Source organism: Pelodiscus sinensis, chromosome 3 (assembly GCF_052426305.1).
Source record: "Pelodiscus sinensis isolate ZL-2025 chromosome 3, ASM5242630v1, whole genome shotgun sequence".
Classification (NCBI taxonomy): Eukaryota; Metazoa; Chordata; order Testudines; family Trionychidae; genus Pelodiscus; species Pelodiscus sinensis.
The window spans coordinates 76,956,075-76,982,878 of NC_143054.1; the positions used below are offsets into that span (position 1 = coordinate 76,956,075).

At 43.4% G+C, this 26,804-nt stretch overlaps 1 protein-coding gene across 1 annotated transcript in view; it reads right to left on the bottom strand.

Moving 5' to 3' along the window:
• Window positions 1–675: 675 nt before the first annotated feature.
• Window positions 676–26,804, bottom strand: part of PREP (prolyl endopeptidase) — a 164,892-nt gene continuing 138,763 nt past the window's right edge. The window contains exons 12-15 of the mRNA XM_006118459.5: window positions 23,912–24,006; window positions 19,697–19,828; window positions 14,650–14,806; window positions 676–6,786 (exon numbers count right to left, since the gene is read on the bottom strand). Coding sequence (XP_006118521.1) covers window positions 6,492–6,786; window positions 14,650–14,806; window positions 19,697–19,828; window positions 23,912–24,006 — 679 coding nt within the window. The 3' untranslated portion in view covers window positions 676–6,491. The remainder of the gene's footprint in view (window positions 6,787–14,649; window positions 14,807–19,696; window positions 19,829–23,911; window positions 24,007–26,804) is intronic.

The window sequence follows — 26,804 nt, forward strand, 5'->3', positions numbered from 1 at the left end:
TTTACGTGGCTTTTTGAAAAAGGGAGGGGGTCGCCGGAAAAAACATGTCTAGATTACTTTCACTTTCGAAAGCGAGATCGGAAGATATGCAAATTCCTGTGGAATTTGCATATCGTCTTTCGACTGTTCCCCGTAGTCTAGACATAGCCAAAGTTATAAAGTAGGGATGTTAAATTTAGATTAATGGGCTAATCGAATAGTTGATGCAATTTGCATTGACTATTTGATCAGTCAATGAGGGTGCTTCTTCCTTTGAAGTGTAGCAACAGGCCCAGGGCCGTTGCTACACTTCAAAGGCGAAAGCGCTGCGGGGAGCAGTCCCCTACTGGCTCTGTGCTCCCTGAGGTGTTTCAAAGCAGCAGCGCCGCATGGAGCCCAGGGCCAGCCGGTCCTGGGCTCACGAAGCGCTGCTGCTTTGAAGTACTCCCTCCTCTTCCCCCCCACTCCATGCTGCCTCTTTCTGATAGAGGCGGCAAGGGGAAGTAGGGGGAAAGGGAAGTGACTAGTCTACTAGTGTGTCAACTATCCATTTGCTTATTGGACAGTCGACTAGTCGTTCACATCCCTATGACAAACACCAGAGTTATGAATCGACCAATCAATCACATACCTCATTTGGAAGTACACAATCAGGCAGCAGCAGAGACAAAGAAAAAAAAAGCAGAACTGCTAAAATAAAGGGGAAGCAGTACTTTTATTCTGCATAGTAAAGTTTTAAAGCTGCATTAAGTCAAGGATCAGCTGTAAACTTTTCAAGGAACAATCATAACATTTTGTTCAGAGTTACAACCTCCATTCCCAAAGTGTTGATAACTTTGAAGTTCCACTGTATTTTGTTGATTGCCAGTAATAAGTTATAGTTCTATTATGGGACTTCAACCCAACATAGCTTCTCTCTCAGATGCAAGAGTAACTGACCGAAATATCAATATGCCCCAGAGGTACATTGTGGGTTGTCAGAAAAAAACACCACATCTCCAACAGCAACAATTGTATGTAGAGACAAAATAAAACACTCATCCCCCTACCAACCAACCAACCATCCCCCCAAACAACAGGAAAGAAACAGTGTTTTGAGTACAAAATAGAGAAAATAAAGGGAGGGAGGATTGCTAAGAAAGCAGTGGCGAAGCCTAGCATATTTATGGCATTAACTAAATAATAGTAATGGTGGGTTGAGGGAGGAGATTGAGCTTAGGTATCAGGAGAAGTTGTGTCTATTAAACAATGTCAAAGGAGAAGAGATTGGCAGGAGATGGGGCAATTGCTTGTCAGAATGGTTTCAGCTCCACATAGAAAATCCTACCCAAACAACACAGAAACCCTTTGAAAGCAGAGGTTGTCAGAAAGTGTCTGAAGTCAGTAGGTGCCCTTGTACACAAAAATAAATACATGAGCTGAAGGAACAGATGTTTCAAAGCTACAGAGAGCTTTGAATTCAGAGTCATCCCTGTGCATACTTAAGCTTTGCTGCAGGAAGAGGAGGTAGATTCAGTTAAGAGCCATGTTCAAGGAAATCCTGGCACTGGAGAATAAATCCCAGTTGTCAGTACTATATCCACTCCAGATCCTACTTATAGCTGGAATTTCTATCCTCTCACACTCACAAGTCAACCTTTCCCCCACATTTTCTATATCTATTGTTGGGGAACAAAGGGCATCTGTTTGAAGATAACATTTGTATTGTATAAATTAAAATGTTTAAATTCACCCTTTAAATATGTTTAAATTAACCTTTTTATTATAGCTCATCAGGATAAGCCACTGGCAGGCTGCCAGACAGATGGTTTACCTTGGGTCCACATACACTTTCAGCATACAAGCAAGACCCACCAAATAGACGCCTGGGTAAGAATTCTCTGTGGTAATTTAGAGTCTTCCTCATCTATTATCCTATCTGCAGTCATACTTAAAAGTCATATTTTCCTTAAGAAAAATCTTACAGAATCATTAAGAACCAGAATGTAAGACATATTCTTTTCCACTCCCCATCATTTTTAAAATTATTTTTTAATTTTTAAGCTATCATTGCAAAAACCGCCAAACATCATAAGAACTGCACAGAGCAGTTGTCCAATCTTATCCATAATAATATTGTGCAAAACATTTTATTCAAAGTGCTTTAGCTTATCTTCGAATCTTAATACATAAAAATCCATTATTTTAAACCATTTAAGAATTTTTCAGTGTACCAGTGAAAATCTTGGCCTTTAAAGACTTGTTAGTGTAAATCAGATCCAAGATAACTAATATACTCCAGGACACTAATATACCTAATAACTGATCAGCTTCATTTTTGCCCTGCTTCAGTTTTTTTTTTTGTTAATTTAATGAGTAGCCCCATAAAGAGCATATCTAATCTCAAGGTTACCAGAGCATGGATGATAAAGGTAGCAAGGCTGAAAAAAAAATCACTACTACTACAGACAAAGTTGAAAACACCTGTCCTGGCTGTTACTGCTGTTTCAGGGCCATAGAACAGCAACTGGGAATCTGATCAGTCTCTTAAGTTGGAACCCACATAACAAAAGGAGAATACATACTCTACAATGGGGCAGATAAGCTTTATCATGCATGTCACTCTGGCTTACATATGATATGAAACACAATTATTTATAAATATGTTTCTGTAATGGAATCAAATGGAAGTGAAGCTGGTAAACTTTAGGAATATCTGCAGGAAATGATTTTTTTTTTTTTCCAAACAGCAGAATTTTGTGGAACATTAAACGAACCTTTCATTTTTTTATTTTGCATCCCATACACTATCATGGGGACTGTATCTATGCTTCGAAGTTAAGTCCACTTAAGTTATGCCAACAATCATTAGTGATGAAGAGGAAGCAAGAGAGAAACAGTGACATAGAGGTATGCTGATATATTACAATTGGCTTGTCTACATGAGGAATTACCCTGGAATAGCTATTTCTGATTAATTATTCCTAATGAACTTCCTAAGATAGAGCCTCTGGTTTAGAAATAAAAGTGCCTTATTCCAAACAGCTTAATCCGTTCTGGTAATGGTTTAGTCTTATTTGGAATAAAACATTCTTGTTCTGGAACAGGAGTGTCCATGTAGAAAGTTAATTTGGAATGGGTATTCTGCTTTAAATTCACATCCTATCTTAATCTGAATTAGACTTCCTTTGTGGACAAGATCAATAGTTCCCAGAGCTACTCCAGGGTAGTTCAACCTTCCACACTGTCACTCTCTCAGCATAGTGCCTAACCTCACAATCTAAAGCATAGGAACTGGCTGGTGCACACTGAATTTTAAAAATAAATATATATTGATTTGGTAGGCTAACAACATTAAAGGCTAAATTCTGCCCTCAGAATGTGTGTGTGGCTGTGACGGCTGCTAGTTCGGGCGCGAGCACGTAACCCTCCCACGCCGGGATAACGGCCCTGTGAGCCCACATACGTAAAGGTTCCGGTGCGTATTGGTCGGTGGAACCAAGGTAGTGAGGGAGGGGGAATGGGTGGCTAGGGGGACCCGGGCCCTCCCTCTCCACTGGGTCCGAGCCCAGGGCCCTAAGGGTTTGGGTCTTTAGCCATCACCCGGCTGATGGGGTCCCACCCCGTAACGCGTCAGCCCACGGGCGCCAATACAGCCCTGCCCTGGGCTGCTTACTAGCCTCCCCCAAGCCGGTCTGGCGGGATCATGGCCTCTCGGCCCTTACCTCCCAGTGGTGGCTTGTGACAGCCTGTCTGTGTCCTCCTCCGGCGTCCGGGCCTTGCTCCTCAGCTGGGGGGAGAGGGGGAGGAATCGCCCTCCTGGCATCCTCCCCCTTCCTCGGGCCCCAGTCCCAGCTTTAAATGGTCCGCCGGGGCTTGTGTCCCCGGCGTTGCCTGCTCTCCTACATCGCGGCATAGGAGGTGGGGCTGCGTCCCGACTTCCCCCGCCCCCGGCATGCTTGGGCTTGCCAGCACGGCCGGGAAACGCCGGGTGCAGGGAATGCAGCACCCCAGCGGGGACTCCGTGGGGGCGTGTCTCCCGGGTTTTCCGGGGGGGGGGGGGGGTCATGGCCACAGCTTCCCCCCGAGTTCAGGCCCGCTATAACAAACATCAATGAAAAACACAGATAGAAGAGCTGATTTTGCCCTAAAGATTCTAGAATGAAGTTATAGCAACTAGAAGTGGGTGTTTCTGGGCTGTCCAAACTGGAAAATGAGAGAACTTTAAGAGAACTTTAAACTTTTTGGAATGGGAAAAAATCCCCCATGTGGAACATGTTTTTGCTCTGGAAAGTCAACAGTTAGTTCTGGCATGATTAGTACTGAAGTTTAGCCAGTCTGGAACCAGATTTCTAAATCTATATAATCAATACCTATTCAGCCTAGAACTTTCCAACTTCATTGCACTGTGACCCCCATTTTGACAACAAAAGTTACTACATTATCCTAGAAAGGGAGACTGAAGCCTGAGCTTGTCTGACCCCAACTATCCCAGGCGTGATGGAGTTGGGGGGCAAAGGCAAGGCACCTCAGCCACAGGCAGGAGGGGGCCTATAACCTGACCTCAACCACCTTGATTTCAGCTCTGGGCCCCAGCAAGTCTAACATCAATCCTGGCAACTCCATTAAAATAGAATCCACACCCCTAGTTTGAGAACTGCTGTCCTAAAAGAAAACAAACGGCAGCACGTAATGTATGTGCAAAGCTAATTTAACTCAGCTACCATTGTCATGTACAAATGCCAGTGCTGGAGGTCCATGTGTACTGGACAACAGGACAGGGTAAATCCAGCCGAACTGGAAACCACTGTAGTGGTGTCAGTCTGGGGACTCTGTGCCCTAATGCAGATGTGGAAACAGCTATTTACTGTTAGGGAGGTAGTGTACCTCTCACACCAGGTACAATGGTGTTCAGGTGAAGACATCTGGGGACAATGTGTTTGCTGAAGCCTGTGGAAACCAGTTTGAAGTTTCTTTGGAAGGGGATGGAAAAGTGAAGACTGGAAAATTCTCATCAGCAGAACAAAAAATAACTTCCCATCCTTTCCTCCTACCCCAACAAAAATATAACCAAACCACATCAGGTGGTGGTAGTAGGACATGCAAACTCAAAGCAGACACACACAGAGATCTGCAGGAAGCTTGGGCAGGAGAGACTGGCCTGCGTTTGTATGCAGGGATGTTCTGTTGAACTGTGGGACAACGCAAAAGTAGCTAGCTGCAGGAAAGAAGGTGATGTCATGATTCTGAAGAGACCACATGTAGCAGGCAACACCTGGACTACCCAGAGAACTCTGCTCAAGCCCAAAGAACTCTCCAGTGTGGCAAGGAAACGGAGTACGGGAAAATACAAACAAGTGTGTTCATTATTCCATCTAGATGTGCACGTTTCTCAAGCTACCTAAGTGAACAGGAATGCTATTTCAGAATCTTATGCAAAGTTATGAGTGGTTTCGCTGTTGAATGACCATATGGAGTGAAACTGTAAACCCAGAATGTTCACGGGGCTGGAGTTCTGGGAGGGGATGTGTTAAAGCTAGGGAGGAATTCTAGGGGTTAGCACTAGTCTGAAGGGCTGGGTGCTGGACTGCAGAGTCTCAGCTCTCAAGAGGATCTGCATCCTGAGAGTGTGCCTAAGGACACTTAAGCCATAGGTTGCAGTACCAGAACTCTGTTTGGATGCAGGAGGCTTAAAGACCACACAGGACCCATCGAGGAGGGCTCCAAACAGACCAGTCTGGGGAGTGTTCAGCATGGAGGAACTCTACCAGGGATCTGTATGTGACATTGGTGATATCTGGTCTGCTGTTTGGAAATAAAGATCCAGGGAGCAGTGAGACAACATTGACAAGTTCATCTGTGCAACGTGAAAAGAAAATAGTAATATTCTAGAGATGATCCAAGTTCTCCAGGCTCTGAGTTTCTCTTCTATGTGGAAATTACTTATCTGATACTAAACAGGTGAAGTACTGGACATTTACAAGAAACTGATGAAGTTAAGCAACAGAGGAATAAGAGACTCTAATACACTGTTATTCATAATGTGAAGTTTTTGCTTTTTAACAGCAATATTTGACTTCAAATGACCCAGTCTCTTTATATTTCAGCATTTTAATTGAAAAGATTTTGTAATAACCAACATTCTTAAATAAATGATATTATTCTTAAAGTATCTGTACTGGAACAGTACTTACATTTAATTACAGTTGAATTGGATATGTTTATAGGTGCAAAATACATTAAAATTGTTTCATATAACATAAGCTCAACTACCACTAACTCTTGGAATCTAAATCTTCATAACAGCATTGCCAGCAATTCAGCTATCTATGCAAATGTGCTCCTTAGTAGAAAAGAAACCCAAGTATATATTAAAAAGAAGGAAGCTTCAAAGACCAAAACTCCACGGTAGACTGGATCAATAAAATATTAAACTGTAGTTCCTAAATGTAAGTACTAGACCAATAGGTTGGTTGTTTTTAAATGGTGTAAAAGCCCTTGATTTCTAATTGAAACCGTAATATGAATTCTACCTATTCAATCCAATCAAGATTTAGGCATCGTGCTATAAAGGCAAACATATCAGACACTTCCTCTATAACTTTAGCTGTTGGTTTTCCAGCTCCGTGTCCAGCCTTGGTATCAACATGAATGAGAAGTGGGTTGGTTTGTTTACGGCTTCGGCCCACCACATATTGTAGTGTAGCGATGAATTTCAGCGAGTGCAGAGGGACCACACGATCATCGTGGTCTGCGGTGAGAAGTAACATGGAGGGATACTGGATTCCATCCTCTTCTGGCAGTTTGATATTATGAAGTGGAGAGTACCTGAAAAAAAGGACACAAGCTTTTTATCTATTTGTTCTTCAAGGCCAAACAGAAAGACCATTTCATATTCAAGCCATCAGAGTGGCATCTGACAGCACTCAGAAAGCTAGTCCCCTCATTTGTATAAAATCAATTTGATGTAGGTAGTGATTCTCTTTCACTTGCGGGCTATTAAAGTAGAACAGTGGCCACTTGTCTCTCTATTTATCTATGAGAATCCTTTGGCACCCAGCCCTTTAGTAAATGCCTTCCTTTTCAGAAGTAAATCTGAAAGCATATTCAACAAACATCAGACTATTAGCAATTGTAATAGTACTCATATGAAATAGGTAAGCCTGCTAAGCTGGCACATCCACTCCAGGAGCTATGCTGTGGAGAAGCAGCTGAGCTGTCCATTGGCATGGGTCCTGGCCTTTATGGATCCAGGAATGGTTGTTCCCAGGGGATAGGCAGATATGACAGAGGGGTGGCCCCTCCAATCTTCGGACTCCTTCTCAGCCCTATTTCCCTTCAGGGGATGCTGTACAGGAAACTGAGGGGAACCTGATAGTTTTCTCCAGCCTCTCTGACCAAACCTTTTGTGGGTGATTCACTGAGCACGAGGTGGTCTGGCTTCCAATAATTTGTTTCACTCCAACTTGGCACCATAGGGTATGTCTACACTTCCACCCTAGTTCGAACTAGGGTGGCTAATGTAGGCATTCGAACTTGCAAATGAAGCCTGGGATTTAAATATCCCGGGCTTTATTTGCATGTTCCCAGGCGCCACCATTTTTAAATGCCCCGTGGTTCGAACTCCCTACCCGCGGCTACACACGGCACAGATTAGGTAGTTCAAATTAAAGCTCCTAATTTGAACTACTGTTAAACCTCCTTGCAGGAGGAATAACAGTAGTTCGAATTAGGAACTTTAATTCGAATTACCTAGTCCATACTGCATGTAGCTGTGGGCAGGGAGTTCGAACTACGGGGCATTTAAAAATGGTGGCGCCTGGAATATTTAAATCCCAGGCTTCATTTGCAAGTTCGAATGCCTACATTAGCCACCCTCGTTCAAACTAGGATGGCAGTGTAGACATACCCATACACCCCTAAACACTCCCATATCAAACTCTCTCAAGACAAATATTCTTCTATATTAGAAATTAATATCAGAGCAATATTAAGAATATAGGAACAGTTATACAGGGTCAGACCAAAGGTCCATCTAGTCCAATAGCCTGTCTTCCAAAAGTGGCTAGTCCCAGAGGCTTTAGAGGGAATGAACAGAACAGGGCGCTTTACTGAGTAATCCATCCCTTGTCATTCAGTCTCAGGGATGAGGGGTTCAGTATTCAGACTGCCCCACGGAGAAAGAACAACCCCAGCCTTCTCTCATGGCAGCAGCTTGGGGCCAGGTGAGAAGCATCTGTTTCTGGCTGCTGCAGTGGGCACAGCCGGGGGAGGGGTGCATGACCCCAACTGGGGGACAGACAGACAGATACAAACAGATACGCTGCCCCTTTCTCCGCCCTGCCCCCTGTTGGCCCAATGGGGTTATAGCTGTCCCAGTCCCCATCTCTGGTCCCTTGCTGTTCCTCTGTGGGTCATTCTGCAGTATCACTGTTCCTCCTGCCAGATCTCTCCCTTTTCATTTTATGAGAAACAATCAAATTCCAGGCATAACCCATTGTCCTGGCACAACCAAACCTTGACCTTGCTTTAAGTTATGATAAGAGGAAGCTGCATTCCAAATGTAGTGGTCCACTGTGGAAAAAAAAAACACTTTATTTCTACACTTTGTTTCCTATCTTTCAACCAGATATTGACCTTCCCCCTTATCCCATGACAGCTTACTTTGCTTTGAGAGTTTTAAGAAATTTACCAAAGGCTTTTCTGAATGTTCAAGTACATTATATAAACTAGATTAGCCATGTCCACATATTTGCTGACCTCCTCAAAGAATTCTAACAGATTGGTGAGGTGTGATTTCCCTTTACAGAAGCTATGTTGACTCTTCCCCAATATATCATGTTCATTTATATGTCTGATAATGATCTTTACTATAGTTTCAACAAATTAGAAGCCTACTAGATTAGGCCTACTGGACTGTAATATGGACCTCCCCTTTGCAACACATACTTCATTTATGGAGAAGAACACCTTAAGAAGAGTTAGCTTCCGTATTTGGAAATGCTTAGGGACAATATTTTTTTCTGTTTTTACTGGTAGCAAATACAAAGGCCATCTGACCTTATTTGCTATTTAGGCTTTAATTTTGTTTTGATTTCACATCAGTTAAACAAGCTTCAGAATGATTACTGAACAAATAAGTAACATAACTTGTAGGCCTCTCTCAGGATACCTTAATTTCCTTTATTTTTTATTTGTTTTGGCAGCACCTAACATAGCTTGCTAGAAGGAATTTTTTTCACGGACCCATAAAACTAGGTTTCTAAAATGCCTGTTTTAATTTTGAGAGGTCTAAAATGGACATATGTACAACAGACTACACAGGAACCATTCTACAATGTATCTTTCCCCACCCACACAGAACAAATTTAAGATTCTCCTTCTCATGCTCTATGCTCCGAAGTCCATTGTATCTGACTCCACTAGTATATAAACAGATTTTACTGCACACAGATGTCTGTATCATATCTACAGGACACAGCATTTTGCGGGAAAAAATCCTGTGACAAAATTCACAACATGAACTCAACAATTCCATTTTATTGTCATTACTCTAAAAATGCCTTACAATTGATATCACCATATGAAATTTTAAACTTTCTTAATAAAAGACACTCGAGGCAAATGATTTACAACAAGCCTAATAGATCATAAAGTATTTTAATTTTGCATTCATTGTCTTTTTACCAAGGCAGCTCTATAATATTTTAAAATAATGCTTTAGCTAAAAAATGAGAGACTATCTATTTCAGTTACATCTAATGGGGCTATTATTTCTGTATCTAATGTAAGATTTAATACTAAACCTAGATATAGTACTTTAATACTTCACTGTTAAATAAATGAAACTTCAGTATTAGGATAGCAAATTACATTATGTTACATATTTTAATAGTCTTGTTATTATCTGTTATTAATTTGCAGCACATTAAAAAACAGCTTCTGAGCAAGAAGTAAAACCTGATTTAAGTTCTTTTTGTGCCTCACTCCCAATCAATTTTTACAAATAAACCCTATTTACATTCAAAACTCAAATTACAAAAGCAATGATTTCTCCTATGTCATTCAAAACCCTATTTTAGTTGGGTGGAGTGTTCTGCTCTAATAGCCTACCAGAAAAAGAAGTCATTACTTAAAAAGCCAACCTTACATGATATGTAACCTGTGAAAATCTGGCCCACCGGCTTTGCAGAATTTTTCCAAAAAGCAGAAAGGTACAAATCCACTAATTATGAAAATGACTTAAAAGTTAATTATGAACTTTCAGTGTGTTTATCAACTTCTTGGACACCATTCTGTTTCAGAAAAGGGATAATAAAATCCCATTTAAAAAGTTTAAACATTAATTTTAACCGGTTCCACAGTGGTCCTGGCCAGGCTGGAGCGCCCTCCACCTGGACCGCCGGTTAATCCCTTATCCAGGAAGCATCTCACCAAGAAATTGAATATGTACAGTCAGGCATTTCAGACTTTGCTCTGAAGAGAGAGTCCAGTATACACATCTTAACACACTTAACACCCCCTTCACCAAACAAATATACTCCACCAGGAAAGTAGATCATACCAGGGAATGGGCCACCCAAACACCCCAGGAGAACCTGCTTCAATATAGACTTCCACCTCCTACTGCTACAGCTGTCACATATCACTCTACACTAGAACCCTTGTGGGGTAACATCAGACAGTTACAATGCACATTTTATGGGGACCAAATACTGGAAGAAATCTTTCTTGGATCCTCTCTTCCCATCTTCAAACACTACCCCAAGCTAGTCAAGCTCATCCTAAGAAGCAAGCTCCACACAAAACAGGACACGCCAACTCAAAACAACACCAGACACTACCAGATATAAAACTTATACATACGTTTCCATTGCTATGATGATCAACAGCCCTTTCACGCTACTATGTACTTTTCAGGATCTTTCAAGATCCCTGGGTCATACACACGTTTATCAACAGCAGCTAGTGGGGAGTGACATAAAGGGAGCACCAGCCAAGGGGAACATGTGACCTGCCCATGTGACTCCTTCCTGCACCACTCCTAATCTGGGGTCCTCACGATCTCCCCATCCCATGTTACTTAGGTGGTGGGGTGTCTGTGCTGCTATGCTGCATCAGCAAGTAGCATCCCAGGCAGGGTAGCCAGAGACTGCATGGGAAAGTGCAGCAGCCTCACTCCCTCCCCTCTCTGCGCTGGGCAGCATTCTAGACAGCATGGCCAGAGGCTGGCTGAGCCTTGAGAGAATGCTTCCACACTGCCCCTTTCCCTCCCCTTTACCTGGTACAGGGGGGGAAGAAGGGAGGGGCTCTGTCCCTCTGCTGCTGCACTGTCCCTCCCCCCAATAGCGTGCAGAGAGGGGCATGTGACCATTCCAGTCCCATCCCATGTGTTGCCCTGAGTGCACTCATATCCCAACTATGTAAGTAAAATCAGATAATCACTATGCTCTTGAATGAGCTCTCACAGGAAAAAATGATGAATCACCTATATCCTATCAAAATAGCCTATTACCAATGGGTGAACACTTTCACAAAGTGATCTTTCCATATCTGACCTCTCATCCCTCGCCCTCTCACGAAATCAGCAAAATACCCTCAAGATGTCAAGAACGGAAGCTGAGGGTACTTCCTAATAGGAATAAAAAAACCTGTGGCTGGCTTGGGTCGGTCCACTTGGGCTCACAGTGCACAGGCTTCAGGGTTCTGTGCAGATATTTGGGCTTGGGCATGAGCCCAGGTTCTAGGATCTTGTGAGCAGGGATGTTGTTTAAAAAAAAAAAAAAAAAAAGGTTAAAAATCCTAGTGATTGCATGCGCTGCATGCTTTGCAGTATAAAGCTTGTAATGCAGAGCCTGCAGCATGGGGTGGCAGTTGGCTTCCTGGGATCAGGGTCAGGAGCCGGCATATAACCATAATGGAATCTGATAAGCTGATGCTTATCAGTTAACTGTGTAAATGGTTGCACTCTTACATCCTTACTTGTGAGGGTGGCAGGTCCCATCATATCGGCTCCAGCAATTTTTCTTCCCACAGCCTAAGCCTGAGTCAGATAACCCTGGCTAGCCATGGCCATACAACAGGGCTTTTATCCCTGTGTCGACATATACTTAGGGGTACGTCTACACAGCAATATGAGCCTAGGGTTAGTAGAATTTTGGTTAGTACACCTGGGTTTGTTAACCTAGGACTTTAGCATCTATACGCATTTGAAATACCAAGTTAGAAATTATTGAACCCTAGGTCCCAATCAGTGTGTCCTCTAATTTTTTTCATCCCGGAGTGGAATACATTTTGTTATGTGCATCAAGGAAAGTATGGATGTACACGATTAATATGAATACATACTACCGGCTTTGGGCAGCTGTGGGTATTCTCCTAATCAGCTGGGCAGCATCTGATTATCTTCTGGGCAGCTGCCCAAGCGCTCAGCTTGTAGGGAACACTGGCCCCAACCCTGGGCTGTAATGTCTACAACTGCATTATGTGGGCCCAAGTCCAATCATCCATATCCCAGACTTCCTAGAAGCTTTGCAAAACGTGGCTGGTTCTAGCTTTTTGTTCTTGGTGCTGTTGCATAAACCCCTGCCCGACCTATTACTTGATTTTACACATGGATTTTCTGGAAATACACTAAACCAGTGTTTCTTAAACTGTGTTCCATGGCACACCGGTGTGCCGCAGAGAACAGAGTGAAAAGTGGCCGCCCTTAAAGGGGCAGGTGACCTTCCACCCTCCCCCAGCTTTCCCCCCCGACCCTTTTTTGGGGGGGGGGGGCAGAAGGTCAATAACTTTTCCCCGGCCTCCCTATTTTTCTTTCTTTTTTTGTTTTCCTCAACAAAAAATCCTTGGTGTTCCTCAAACAAAAATCATTGTTTGGTGTTTCTCGGTCTTAAAAAGTTTAAGAAACACTGCACTAAACTGTAAGGTCCTACCAGCACATGACTTAGAGACTGACAAACCACCCCTGCTGACTGCATTGCTGTGTGTGTGTGGGGGGGGGGGGGGGGGAGAGGGGAGGTGCGGGAGGGGACAAATGTCTTCTAAATCACTTCATTACTGATGATTTATAAATGATTCTCTGAAGCTTTGTAATTGTTTCAGTTGCATTATCTTTTAAACTCTGCAACTTCTTGTAATCTTTGTAAAACCTTGCAACTTTTTGTAACTTTCATCCACTCTGCTTGTAACTTGCTCTAAACCGCATCTCCCCTGAGATATGGGTGTGTGTGTGTGTATGAGGGGAGACTATTGTGTGTTTGGGATTAGAAACTGCAAGGATGAGCATGTGGAGCCAGGTGATGAATCATCAGACCAATGAAGGAGACACTGCTGCTCTGTTGGATCAAGGAAAGTCTGGGCATGCTCCCTTGTGAAGAATGTGGATGAGTCACAGGAGATGTACAGAGGCAATAAAAGGAGAGAGCACATGGCAGAAGCTCTCTTTCTGAGATGCTGCTCTTTCTGTAGCCAGAAGCTCTCTTTCTTTTCTGACCAGCTCCCCAGCCATGATCAGCAGACAAACCCTCCAGAATCAACATGCCATGGCTCCTTCTGCAACCCATATGCCTGTGTAAGTGTGAGAGTGCCTGAGGGCAGGAATGAATGTCTGTGAATAAATGAAGGGGTGTGTTTGTGTGTGAGAGAGAGATGATTCTCCCCTTTAGTTTAAACCTGTAGTGGCAGTTCTATCCTCTTTAGTTTAACCATATAGTGAATATAGTGGAGTGTTAATTAATCAATAAATCCATACTAGTGTATCCCTGGGTGGTCTCCAGTGGGAATTTTTGGGTAACAGGTACAGAATGGGAAAATCTCATTGGCCACCAAACTTGACAGTTCAGAGAACATAGGAAGTCAGCCAGTGGGATTGTGGGTTACTTATGGCGGAGCGATGTTTACTCTTGAAAGCAACAGATTTTGAAATTATGGTCTCAGTTTGACTTTGACTCAGACTCTCTATCCTTGTAGGGTCCTGTGACCCTCAGTCCATGCCCTGAGTTAGCATGATCTGTCCATAGAAAAAAGTGGTGGGAAGTAGGTTTGAGTATGAGTTCAAACCCTGGGCTTCCACTGACAGATAGGCATCCCCTCACATGTGTACTTCGGTGGACACTAAATACCAAAGACTTAACAGACAATAGTTTTATGGCTCATTACCACAATTTGTAATACACCCTACTGCTTGCTAAAATTCTGTTGTCCTACAAGTAGGTGTTACTACTTCATTTTAAGTGGTCTCCTATGGCATGTCTGAATCCCTTACACTTAAGCTGATCTACTTTGCATTTCATTTGGACACCCTGATTACTTTCTCCATATTTGAAAGAGAACTCTGTGAAGCTTAAAAGCTTCTCCCTTCCACCAACAGAAGTTGGGTCAATAAAATACATTATGTCACCTACTTTGTCTCTTTTGTTTAAGATGTCATTTTAATCCATACCATTACTCAGTTTACATGACAGAGTTTCCCCCTCTCTTTGGGCCAGGTAATGGAATGGAGAAGGGAGAGGAAGGGGGCAGCATAGCAGCACTCTCACATGGGTGAAGGTGAAATTAATTTGCATAATACTTAGTTTCTGATGACTGCCATTTAAAACAAGAAGACTTGACTCCGTAATTACCAGCCAGCTACAGAACAATACAACATCCACATCAGTCAGTATATTCAAAATTCCAAAAGACACTTACTTGATCAGCCATTTAAATTGTTCTTCATAGTCAGAGCAGCCATAATCAGTTGTCCAGGCATGACCAATAGTGTATTTGTGGAACTTAAGCATATCCATTACTCCAACTTGAGCAATCACACAACCAAACAGGTCAGGGCGTTGATTAGCACACGCAGCTTAAAAACAGCAAGACAATTTTATTAACACTAAAGGAGATACCAAAGGCAGTAGTAAAAGTTATGATCATCTGAAATTTGGCTCAGCATTATATTAGGTCAAGTCAACTTCTGTAAAACTTAAGGATCGCAATTTCATAGATTCTGGAAAAAATCCAGTTGAAACATTGTTTTTTAAAAATAAATATTCCCATGAAGTACTTGAAATATAAACAGTGACTAAAAACACCTGTTAGAACTAAATACCTGTTCACTAAAAATGCCTGAAGTAAATGGGAAAACTCCTAAAGGCTTCAGCGGGGTTTGGTCCAGGTGCAAAGAAAGTCAAAGTGAAACTGACTTCAAAACAAGCATGTAAGAGAATTCACTAATTCTCATTATCCAACTTGAGGCAAATGAGCAGTGTGAACAAACAATGGGATTTTAAAAACAGTCTGAGGAAGTTAGGTGCCCAAATACCACACAGATGGAGTTGGGAACCTGACTTTCTCTGCTCCTTTGTAAGTTCTAGCCCAAGAGTATAATTTTTGACAAACAAATTGGATTGAAGCGACAAATTCACTTTTAACAATCAATAGAGTTATCAGTAACATAAGTAAAAATATTGGGTTATTACAAGACCTTGGCAGTCTCCAATGTTCTCCTATCACTGTCAGGAAAAAAGAAATTGACAAGGCACATAGCTGCTTTCCATAAGGCTCTTTTTTTGCTACAGGAATCTAGCCATTTCTTCATTTTTTCAGCTATATGCAAGTCAAAGAGCTCTGACAACTAATTTCAGATTTAGGCCTGGTCTACATTTTAATGTATGGTGACATAGCTACAAGCATTCAGGAGTGTGAAAAATCCACATCCTTGGGTGCCATAGCTATGCCAACCTACCCCTTCATGAAGATGCAGCTACGCCGATGGAAAAATGCTTCTGTTGACTGTGTTACCATCACTTGGGGAGGCGGCATTCCTACAGCAGTGGGGAAAACCCTCCCATTGCTGTAAACAGTACTTGCACTACAGGGTTATGCTGGCACTGCAGCTATGCTTATCCCCATTCTTCAGACATGGTGTCAGTTGTAGTCACAGAGAGAAGAGCTCACTTTTTATAGAACGGTTGCATTTTGTTACCCTATGCTTCCAATCTTCCTATTACTATTGGGCACTTTTAAAGCGTATCAGCGACCCCATTTTAAGGAGTGAATATAAACTAACCACTAGAACAGAGGTAGGCAATAATTTTTAATGGGGGACCATGCCAAGTTTTTGATAAGTGGTCAAGGGCTGCACTTCTGTGGAGGGGGCATAGAGTCTGGGATGGCAGGTGGAGTGTAGAAGGGAGCTTGGGACAGAAGACTGGGGTGCAGGAGGGAATGTGGGGTCTGAGAAGGAATTTAGGTGAAGGAAAGGGTTATAATCTGGGGCACGGGCGTGGGGTGCAGGGTCCTGGAGGGGTTATGGGTGCAGGAAAGGATTCTGGTTTGGGGGAGGAATATAGCAGGGGGTGCAGAGTGTAGGAGAGAGTTGTGACCTAGGAGAAGGGGGGTAAGAGGATGCAGAGGGTTTGGATAGTGCCATGGGGCAGGGGAATGGGGTGCAGGGTCAGGGAGGGGTATGGGTGCAGAAGAGGAATCTGGCCTGGGGGGACAGGTTACAGGAGAGGGTGCAGGGTCTGGGAGGGAGTTGTGACTTGAAGGAGGAGGGGGGAGGGGAAACAGAGGGCTTGGGGGGTGGCCTGGGGCAGACAGTTGAGGGAAGAAAGGGGCTGGGGTTCCATAGGCAGGCTCTGGCTGGGTGGGGCTTATCTAGGTGCTCCCAGCCAGCAGCTCTGTAGAAACCCTGACTGTGTGCTAGGTAGCTGCTCCACATGGCATTGCTCCAGCATAGGGAGGGAGATGCGGGGGAGAGGCAGGTAGTGAGGAGGCTTCATCCGCTACCCCTGCCTTCATCAAAATGTCTCAGCTCCTATTGGAAGCTGAGGGATTTTTCTAGGGGATGGGGAAAGCGCACAAAGCTTTCTCCTCCCTGCCCAGAATGCATAGCAAATAGCAGGCTGCTGTTTAAAACTGCATGAGCTGTTCTGTAGCAAGGGTGATAGTGAGGTGGCCGCAGGCTGAATCCAGCGACTTGGCGGGCCAGATCCAGCCTGCTAGGCACCTCTTGCCTACCCCTGCACTAGAACCAAAGCACACTGGTGTCTAACACTACAGCTTTCAATATTTTTCCTTCTCAGAATCTCAGAGTAATTCGCCAACAAATTCCTGAATAGCACATACAGAAGCCAAAGACCACGAAAATCTCATAACTGTTTATTAAAGCTAATACAGTTCAGGGCTCTTTTTTTTATATACGAGGAGGACTTTTAATGCACACTCCACTGCCAACTAAGCCTTTGTGTCACACTATGATTCCATCATGTAGGACAAGGAAATCTTGTTTTGCAGCTGAATAAGCCAGGAACTACAGCGGTACCTTATTCAGGGTCACCTCTTAGTAATTAGACTAAAAGGAAAAACAGTATTTTTTGGAAGAATGCCAAAAATCTTTTCTTCAATGAATGAAAACTGAGGAAATATGGCATTGGGCCCGTATTTCTGAGCTTAGTAGCAGTTGGACAAGGCCATTAATATGTATTTTGAAATCCCTTGAGGGTTGAGAGAGGAGGAAAAAAAAATCCAGTTCTGCTTTAATGAAAGAGCACAGGTAAGAATTTCAAAATAAAGGAGCAATGAAAACAGCAGTTTGATTTTCCTGAATGAAAGAAAAACCCTTCTTGTTCCTTATACAAAGAACTCAAAGCTTTAAAAGCCTAGAATCAATTTTGATAGGATACAGTTTAAATGCTCACAAAGGTTTAGTCAGGAACAAAACAAAGTAATATTTTCATAAGCAATTCAACCACCATACACAAATAAAAAGCAGAAAAGGTGGCTGGCCAGTTCCTAAGCTCTCAATTCATGCTCAATGCAAAGGTATGCAAAAAGAAAGCAAGTTGAAAAAGTCTAAGTTTACTGATGGTGAGCCAGCCAAGGTAGGCTTCGCATCTTGCCCCTCCCTCCCCAAGCAAAATCTGTTAGCTCCTCCCTCTGCCTTTAGGGTGGAGTAAAAAAAGTTTCCCTTTGTTCCCTCTTCTACCTAGGAAGACAGCATATGAGAAAGTAAAGATTTCTTTCGGGATACATTTGGCAGCTCTTAAAAATTTACTTGGAATGTGAGAAATATTTTTGAGATGAACTTTCCATATTTAAGATTAAATGTTTCTGAGTACAGGCAGTCCCCGACTTACGCGGATCCGACTTACGAACGGGGCTTTTCTCGCCCCGGAGCTCACTGGTGGCGGGTCGCCACCCGTGTCCTCCGGGGCGAGAAAAGCTTCTCTTTGTCTCCCTGGTCTGCTGGGGGGGGTCCAGCAAAGCCGCTGGACCCCCCCAGCAGACCAGGGACACCCGAGCAAAGCCACCGTCTGGACGGCTTTGCTCGTTTGCCCGGGAGCAAAGCCGCCCAGGCAGCGGGACCCCCGCCGCCTGGGCGGCTTTGCTCCTGTCCCCCTGCTTTGTTCGTAAAGCCGCCCAGGCGGCGGCTTTGCTCGGGTGTCCCTGGTCTGCTGGAGGGGTCCAGCGGCTTTGCTGGACCCCCTCCAGCAGACCAGGGAGACAGGAGCAAAGCCACACGGGCAGCGGGGTCCCTCCGCCTGTGCGGCTTTGCTCGGGTCTCCCTGGTCTGCTGGGGGGGGGGGGGGGCGGGGAAGGGGGCGCAGCTAGTGAGCCCCCTCTCCCCTCCCCAGCAGACCAGGCTTTTGTTGCGGGACGCCTCGGGTGGATCAGCTGGTGTGCTGCTGGGTTGGTCCTGTGGGAACCTACCGTGCAGCGCCCCAGCTGTTCTGTCCCAGGCTCCAGATTCAGCAGCTGTTGAAACTGATCAGGCTGATTCCAGGAAGCTGGGGGCAGAGCAACTCTGCCTCCGGCTTCCTGTAGTCAGCCCCTGGTCAGTTTCAGTGGCAGCAGCTGAATCTGGAGCCAGTTCCGACTTACATACAAATTCAACTTAAGAACAAACCTATAGTCCCTATCTTGTACGTAACCCGGGGACTGCTTGTAAATATGAGTTAGAGAATTATAAATACATAAGTTGTACTTATAACTGGTGTGTTAGATTTATATTACTCCCAATAATCATAATTTTACCATTATTTCTACTTAATTTGTATGTATTTTTATCAGATGGATTTGTTTCTTGTGCTCATCTTTTCAACTCATTACAATTAATATAGTTGCAAAGATTGCAGTTACTCATCTGTGCACAAAGGCCTTAAATGCAGCAGAAATACCATGGTGGGTGGGTATATGAGAGTGAGAGAGACACTCAGTGCGTATACGCATGAACCACAGACCATAAAAAGGCAGAGCAGCAAACTTTACAGCCATTCTCTCCATGCGCTTGCAAAACCTGCATTTTGCACAGGGCACAGGTAACTAAGTTTTGGGGTCAACTATGCAGATCCAATGACCAAATACCCCACCCATGTCTGCTACCACGAAGAACTGCTAGCAAATCTCAAAGTTTTTCCAACTTAATTTAATGAAAAATTTCAGTAACGATTGGACATCTGTTGCACATTCACTGCATGGCAGGTTCCAACAACATGAAGAGCATGCATTTGAGTACAGGTAGTAATGTCCATGCGACTCTTAATGGTGGGCATTTTCCAAAGGCTACAGAATGATAATGTTCTACGTCATGAAGATTGAAGTGAAATTTAATTACTCTGCATTAATATAGTGACATGCCACCAATATTTAAATCCAGAAAGTCTTACAAATTTTTCTCTATGCTTAGCTTATGAAAAATTCCATGTGTTAGTAGCTAGCATGCAACAGCAAATATGCAAATAATTCTTACCCACTAAGAGACCCCCATTTGAGCCTCCATTGGTAGTCAGTTTCCTTGGAGATGTATATCCCTCTTTGATAAGATATTCTGCTCCACACTGGAAGTCATCAAAGCAATTTTGTTTGTTTGCTAAAATACCACCTACCACACAAGGAAAACAAATCAGTCAGTTCTATAAAATGCGTTTAATAGCATACCATTCAGAAAGAGGTATATGCAGAAATGCTTAGTATGAATTCCAACTTCATGAACATTTTAATAATTGATGCAGCTGAGAAAGACAAAGGAGAACAAAAATCTCTCCCAACATAAAATTATAAAATGGTTCTGCCAATAACTCCTAATGCTTTCAAAAATCTTGAATAATACATATCTATGCTAAGGATCGAACAGGTAATGCTCCTTACCACTGAGATTCCAGTTAAAAGCTCTGAATTGCTAATTTTACAAAAACCGGCTACACAAATTTCCACTTGAAGTAAGTCTTAATGGAACTTTAACAGAATTAAGCTCGCCGATGGCCTTTTAAGAAGATAAAGCTTCAAACTTACTGCTGTAAAATATGCTACACTAACGTTTTCTTGACATCAGAATATAATACTGGTAGTTTACTGGGGTTTATTATGATTATTTGTTTTCAAATCTGATGACAAATATCTATGACAGAATTGTGACTTTAGAGCCAGATCTTAATTTGGCATTTTATTAAGGAAGCTCAGACACTGAAAGCTACCATTGTCTTATTAAACTACTATCATGAAGTTACTCTTAAATTTTTTAAGCAAAATATTAACAAGGCTCATGTAAGGGGAAATTAATGTACAATTAAAAATATTAGAAAGAAAGAATTTAGTATGCAAGACATATTTTACTGTCAAACCCATATGGAAGGCAATCTTGCTCTGTAACCTTTTTATATAAAATAAAGAATATTAATTGTCAAACTATGATATTCACAGAATTCACAACTTACCAAAACTTCATCTTACATTTTCCCATGTAAGAAGTTCATTTAATGAAAGACTATAGATGTCTCCTGATCAAAGGTCACATAATGCTTTGGCAATAGCTAATACCCCTATCTAACCGGAATGGTCCTGTCTTTGGTAATTACATACTAATTAGGAACTCTAAATAGGTGAGAACTAAGAATTAAGTGCTGACACCTTTGTGGCAAAGGCTATGTTTTTTTCCAGTCTTGCAAAGAAATGGTCACCAACCAGTTGATCGTGATCAACTGGTCGATTGCGGAGGCACTGCCAGTCGATCAACACAGTGTTCCAAGGCCCCCATTGGTTACCCCCACCTGCAACAAGGAGCCCACACTGGTGCAACAGCTTCCTGCCCCTCGCAAAATTGGAGCCAAAGCCAACTTCCTGCGGTTTGCGGGGAGAGAAGTCTCACGGCTCCACGCCAGGTCTGGCTTCTTAGGAAGTGTGCACATGCACTGCTCTTCCCCTCCCCACAGGAACACGCACACTTTCTTGTTTTGACTTCCTTCCCCCGTACACCAGGGAGGCAGGGTTGGGGGTTAAGATGGCAACGGAGGATCCAGAGCAGCTAGATTTCTTAAAGAAGTTGCATGTGCACTTCTTCCAGCGCTGCCTGCAGATCCTTCCCCAAGACACACTCGTCCCTGGAGACTCCCAGGTACCAGCTGAGTTTCACCTGCTCCCTCTCCCCTGGCCAGACACCACCAGCAGCCTGTTCCTGCCCCCCCCCCTCCTGGCCAGACACCTACCCACCATTTGCTCCTGTACCTTACTTCCCACCTGGATTCTGCACCCCCATCCCTATCCCACTCACTGGCAGTTCTGTCCCGCACACTGGATCCTTCATTTTTGGCCCCACCCCAGAGCATATGGTGGCCCACAAAATGTACTAACCCCGGAATCCCATAAGAGTTAATTTGGCCTGAAGCCCTGAACATCAGTCCTACCTACCCTCCCCCTGTACCATGGGGCTGGAGTGCCAGAGGAGTGAGGTGTCTCAGTTGGAGCCACATCAGTGAGGGTTGGGTTTTTCTGGAGGGGCTGGTTTTTTGCATCTCACTTGTGTGGTCCCCGACTGATTTTTCTGTGGGTCAGTGGCCCCCTGACCCAAAAAATGTTCCCTGCCCTCCCATACATAAAGACAATGTTGAAACCTTTTGTGTTGGACATAATATTTTATTTAAAAATTAAGCCTGGCCAACAATCTCCCAATTGAGGCCAAGCCCCCATCTGGCCACAGCATCAAAACACCCCTGCACTCTCCACACACCCCAGCCCTGAGCCCATCATACATCTGAACCCCCTGCCCTAAGTCCCCCACATCTCCAGTCTTGGGCCACAACACTCCTGCACCACCCACACACCACAAACCTGTGCCCTGAGCCCCTCATACATCCCAACCCAAACTCCTGCACCCCGATATCCACAAGTCTGCGGCTTGCTCAGCACTCCAACCCTTCACCTGACCCCAACACTCTCCAGCTTGGTGCTCCCTCCCCGAGCCAGCATCCCCTTCTCCACCTCCTCCTGCACCCAAATTCCCTCCCGGAGCTTTCACCTCTCACCCCTTCCCACACCCAAATCCCTCATTCCCCCTACAGAACCCGCACCACTTATCTCAACCCAGTGAATGGGAGTAAGGGTTAGGGACAGGAAGTGATGGAGAAGAGGGGAATGGAGAGGGCAGGGCCTCAAAGAAGGGGTAAGATTTTGGGGAAGGGAAGGGGTAGATCTTGGCTTGCCCTGACATTTAAAAAGTGATCTTGGGTGTAAAAAGGTTGGAGACCACTGTTGTAAATGGATTCTTGAGGGCAGACTTTACAGTTCTCTTTGCAGAGCTGTGTAACTTCTTAATATATAAAACTTCTTAAAATACAGAATACCGAATTCATCCAACACAAAGACTGCACAAGAAGCATCCTGGGAATGTTGCATACTTTTTTTATTAATTAACTCCCAACACTGCAACAGTGGAGGAGAAATAGAAGTGAAGAGACATTCCGTGCTTTACTCAGAATACTGAATAATTCTAATCTGATCAAAGGTCAGGATCATATCCATGAAGTTAAAGCTACACAAATAGACATCTGTACTAGTTGTCTCTGCAATTAACATAGAACAGATACATACCTAATTATGCAACTAAGATAACAGACTGGAGCTACAATTAAATTAAACAGGAAATAGGGAGATTAAAGAAGCATTTTCGTACTGAGATAAAATCTCATTAAAATCGATGGCCAAATTCAAATTACTGAAGGATGCTTTATCTTTAGCAATGATATTGTGCATGCCCGAGCATATGCTATTTCTTTTTATGAAACTATTACATCTTTAAGTTAATTATAAGGAAATGCCCCAACAAATGTGTTACATCAGAAAGATGAAAGAGCAATACTGAGCAAAATCAGTTTGCCACAGGTAACAATAGTAATTGTATGCAGAAATTGGTACAGACAGATACATTTGGAAATTGGATTTGCAATAAATAGCAGTATTTACGAATATTGCATTGAATCAAAAAAGTTGGATCTTGTTTTGTAAAAATGATAATTTTCTTGGAAAACTTACACACTGTTTATTGTAAAATAATATTTTTAAGTTGGCTACAACAAACAAAGCCATCGAACTACAAAGATCAAATAATATGAGGGAATTACAGGTGTTATAAGTTTGACAAAAAGTCTGACTTTCATAACTATCTGGGTAAAGGAAGGGAGAGGAGAAAAAGGACAGGCAATTCTCCTGTCCAGGATATGTCCACAATGCACAGTTAATCTCAACTCTTATCCAAGTTTTAGCATTAAGCTTGCTTCCGTTCATACAGAAAAGCCCATAACCTAGGTCCGGATGTGCTTTAAGCCCTGGCTAGCTTATTCAGCTGGGGATATGAGTTAGAACATGGGCTCTCTGAGCTGCCCACTTTGTAGTGAGGACAGGCTTATCACTCAAGTGCCTTCCAACAGTCTCCCCTGGAGGACACACAAGTTCTTCCACACTTGATATAACTGACTGGAAAAGAATTCTAGAGCATCATGCGCAAGAATCAAGGAATATGCCCCAGGCACATATTGGCAGTTTCGCAAATTTGGAGGACACAGTAATGCAAGCGTGGTTTTGCTACAGGGACACACACACCCAGACCAGGCAGGTTAACTGTGCAATGTATACACGGCCTCTGTCAGTAGTACTGCTAAACCCACTATTTATTCTTGTATTCAGAAAGTTTTACCTTTGTGCCAAGTCTCTCCATACTCGCCACCGCCTCTGATATTAGCCACAGCTAGAACACCACCCAGATGCCTCACAAAAATAAGTCTTGATACGCTGAAGAACAAAGAGAGAAAACAAGCAGATTACTTTTCATTTCCTCCCCTGAACGTCTACCTTTTCTCAACCTGCCTCCCCCCGCCCAATTCTGCATGACCCTTGAATGCAGAAGAATCTGTCACAATGTATGTGACCACATAAAAGATTAAATCCTGCATCTGTGTCAAGCCTGAGCAGCCAGACTTGTCTGAGCAGTGTTCCATGGGGATACTACTATGAGTCTATGCAAAGAAAGCAAAGGCACTCCAATCTTCCTTCTATAGCTCTGCTCAAGGGCAGTGGCCAGCAAAGCTATGCAACTACAGACTCATTAATGATGCTTCTGCTCTTTGGCAGCTTTCCAATTCCAGTGTGGGGAGCTAAACTTTGCAGCATATATGCCTTCTGGTTAGACTCTCTAAACTCTTCCTCTACTGTGCCTAGGGCCCTGTGCCGCTTCAGAGAAGGAAACTAGTTTTTAAGAAATGAACAACAGCAAAGATGTTAAAGGCAAATGAACGCGATCAAAGATGCATGGTCTGTCTTTCTTTATGAATTGTAGAGTTCTTTGAATGGACATTAAATTTGTATTTAATATCATTTGCTTTTGACACTTACAAGGCTGTGTTTGTAACACAGGTAATAGTCTTACATCTTAGGTTTGTACTGGGGATGTAAAATCCTGGTTAATCAGTTAACTGGTTAAACCATAAGTTAGGTTTCTGCTCCTGCTGCCCCCCGCAGGGGAGGGGGAGTTGGGAGCAGGAGCCAGCAGCCCAGTGCATGGAGGAGGTCTGGCTTCCACTCCTGGACCCGCCCCCCTCTCCCCCACGTGTAAGAGCCAGCAGCCTACCATGCAGGTAGGCCAGCATGTGGGCAGCCGGCTCTACTGCCATTCCCCCTCCACCAGCGTGGGCAGCCGGCTCCTGATCCACGGGGGGCTGGAGCAGCTATCTGCTTACGGCCAGGCCACGAGCTGCTCTCGGGTACCTGTTTAGCTGCTCACATCCCTAGTTTGTACCAGTGTTCACATTTGAGTTTTGGACAACATAACTGTGTTGTTCACTTACCCTGTTCAATAAAAAACATTAAAATCTAAATTTCAGTAGCAGCCTCTCTGTTATTTTCTGAGATTGGATGAAAGCTAAGACAATATAGAACAACCTCAATATCAAACTGGTAAGAAGTTAGTGTCATTAGTATTTTTGAAAAGAGATAAAAGGGAAGGAGGAAGGAAAATGGGCCTCTCACCAAATGAGACAGACAGACACTTAATGCAGCCAAAGCTTCACATGGCAAGCCAGAAGTACACAGAGGAAAATATTAAAACATGGGAAAGAACTAAGGATGTGAAGAAGTGGGGAACTGATTACTTGTGTACCCGATACAATTTGTATTGAGTACACAATTCGTTGATAAGTGGCCCTGCTGTGGCTCTGCAATTTAAAGGCATTAGCTATTCTGCCAATTGCCCTTGGTATACAAAGTTTAAATCCTACTGACTTTCAGTGATACACGGGTCCTAAGTTACTTAGAAAGTTTGAAAATGTTACCTGGTGTGCACTGAACAACTTCCCTGTAAGTGGATATTTATTAGGGGAAAGACCGTGCTTTTAACCACAGCCCATAGGAGAGGAAAACATAAGGAATTCTGCTTCAGGGAGACAAAATGCTTCTGCTGGGGACTCTTGTATATTTCAAAGCAGGACTTCCGCTGGCCCTGGGCTGTATGCAGAGTTCTGCATCCCTCTTTTGAAATGTACAAGGGCTCCCACTTGTACATTTCAAAGGAGGAATGCGGAAGTGCTTATCGACTAGTCGATGGAAATGCCATCGACTACTCGACTAGTCAATTATCCTCATTTTAACATCTCTAGTTCTGAAAGGGAGTAGGGAGTTATTATGCACATCCTCACACACTCTTACTTTAGGGCCTGGCAGAATCTCCAACAGGAAAAGCAATTTAGATTTACAGTTTACCTGTCAGTTAACTTTCAATATACACTAGAAATGGCTTCTACTGTAACTATAAAAGCACATGCAAAGCAACTGAGTAAAACATGGCACCTCCTTCAGAGTGGTGTGCAGAATCTGAGGCATTACTATTGGGTAGTCAATAATATTTTCATAGAAGATTTGCTAAGCCCACACTGAATGCCATCAATTTTACCACACCTTTTAGCTGTAGTATTGCTCTACATACTATACACAGACAGAAAGAGATAAAAAAAATCCATGCTTATACCTGAAAATAAAGAACTACTGAAACCGGGCTAATAGTCTGTTGTTTCTTATTTGTATTTACTTCTGGATCTACTGACCTAAACTCTTCCTATGCTTTTGTAGTTTCCTTAAAATGTAGTAAAGTTACTCACCTTGTGTAGTAATGATGGTTCTTTGTGATGTGTGTCCCTGTGGGTGCTCCACTTCAGCTGTTGGTATGTCCTCGTGCAGTGATCAGAAACTTTTTCACAGCAATGCCCTGATGTGCACTTGCAGTCAACACCTAGTAGTGCTGTTGGCATCTGTTGACTGTGCACGTAGTTTGGTCCCCTTTGTTCCTTCTCTACCATGGAAACTGGTATGTTGCTTTCAAAGTAGGGGAGGAGGAAGGGTAGTTGAGCACCCACAGGGGGACACACCTTGAAGAACCATTGTTACTGCACAAGGTAAGTAACAACTTCTTTGAGTGCTGTCATTGTGGATGCTCCACTTGAGGTGTCTGTAGAGCCATGTCTGTCCTGAGGAAGTGGGCTTTGGAGCTGTGCCCTGGACATAATCGAAAGGACAGCTAGTCCTATTGTGGTCATAAGGAT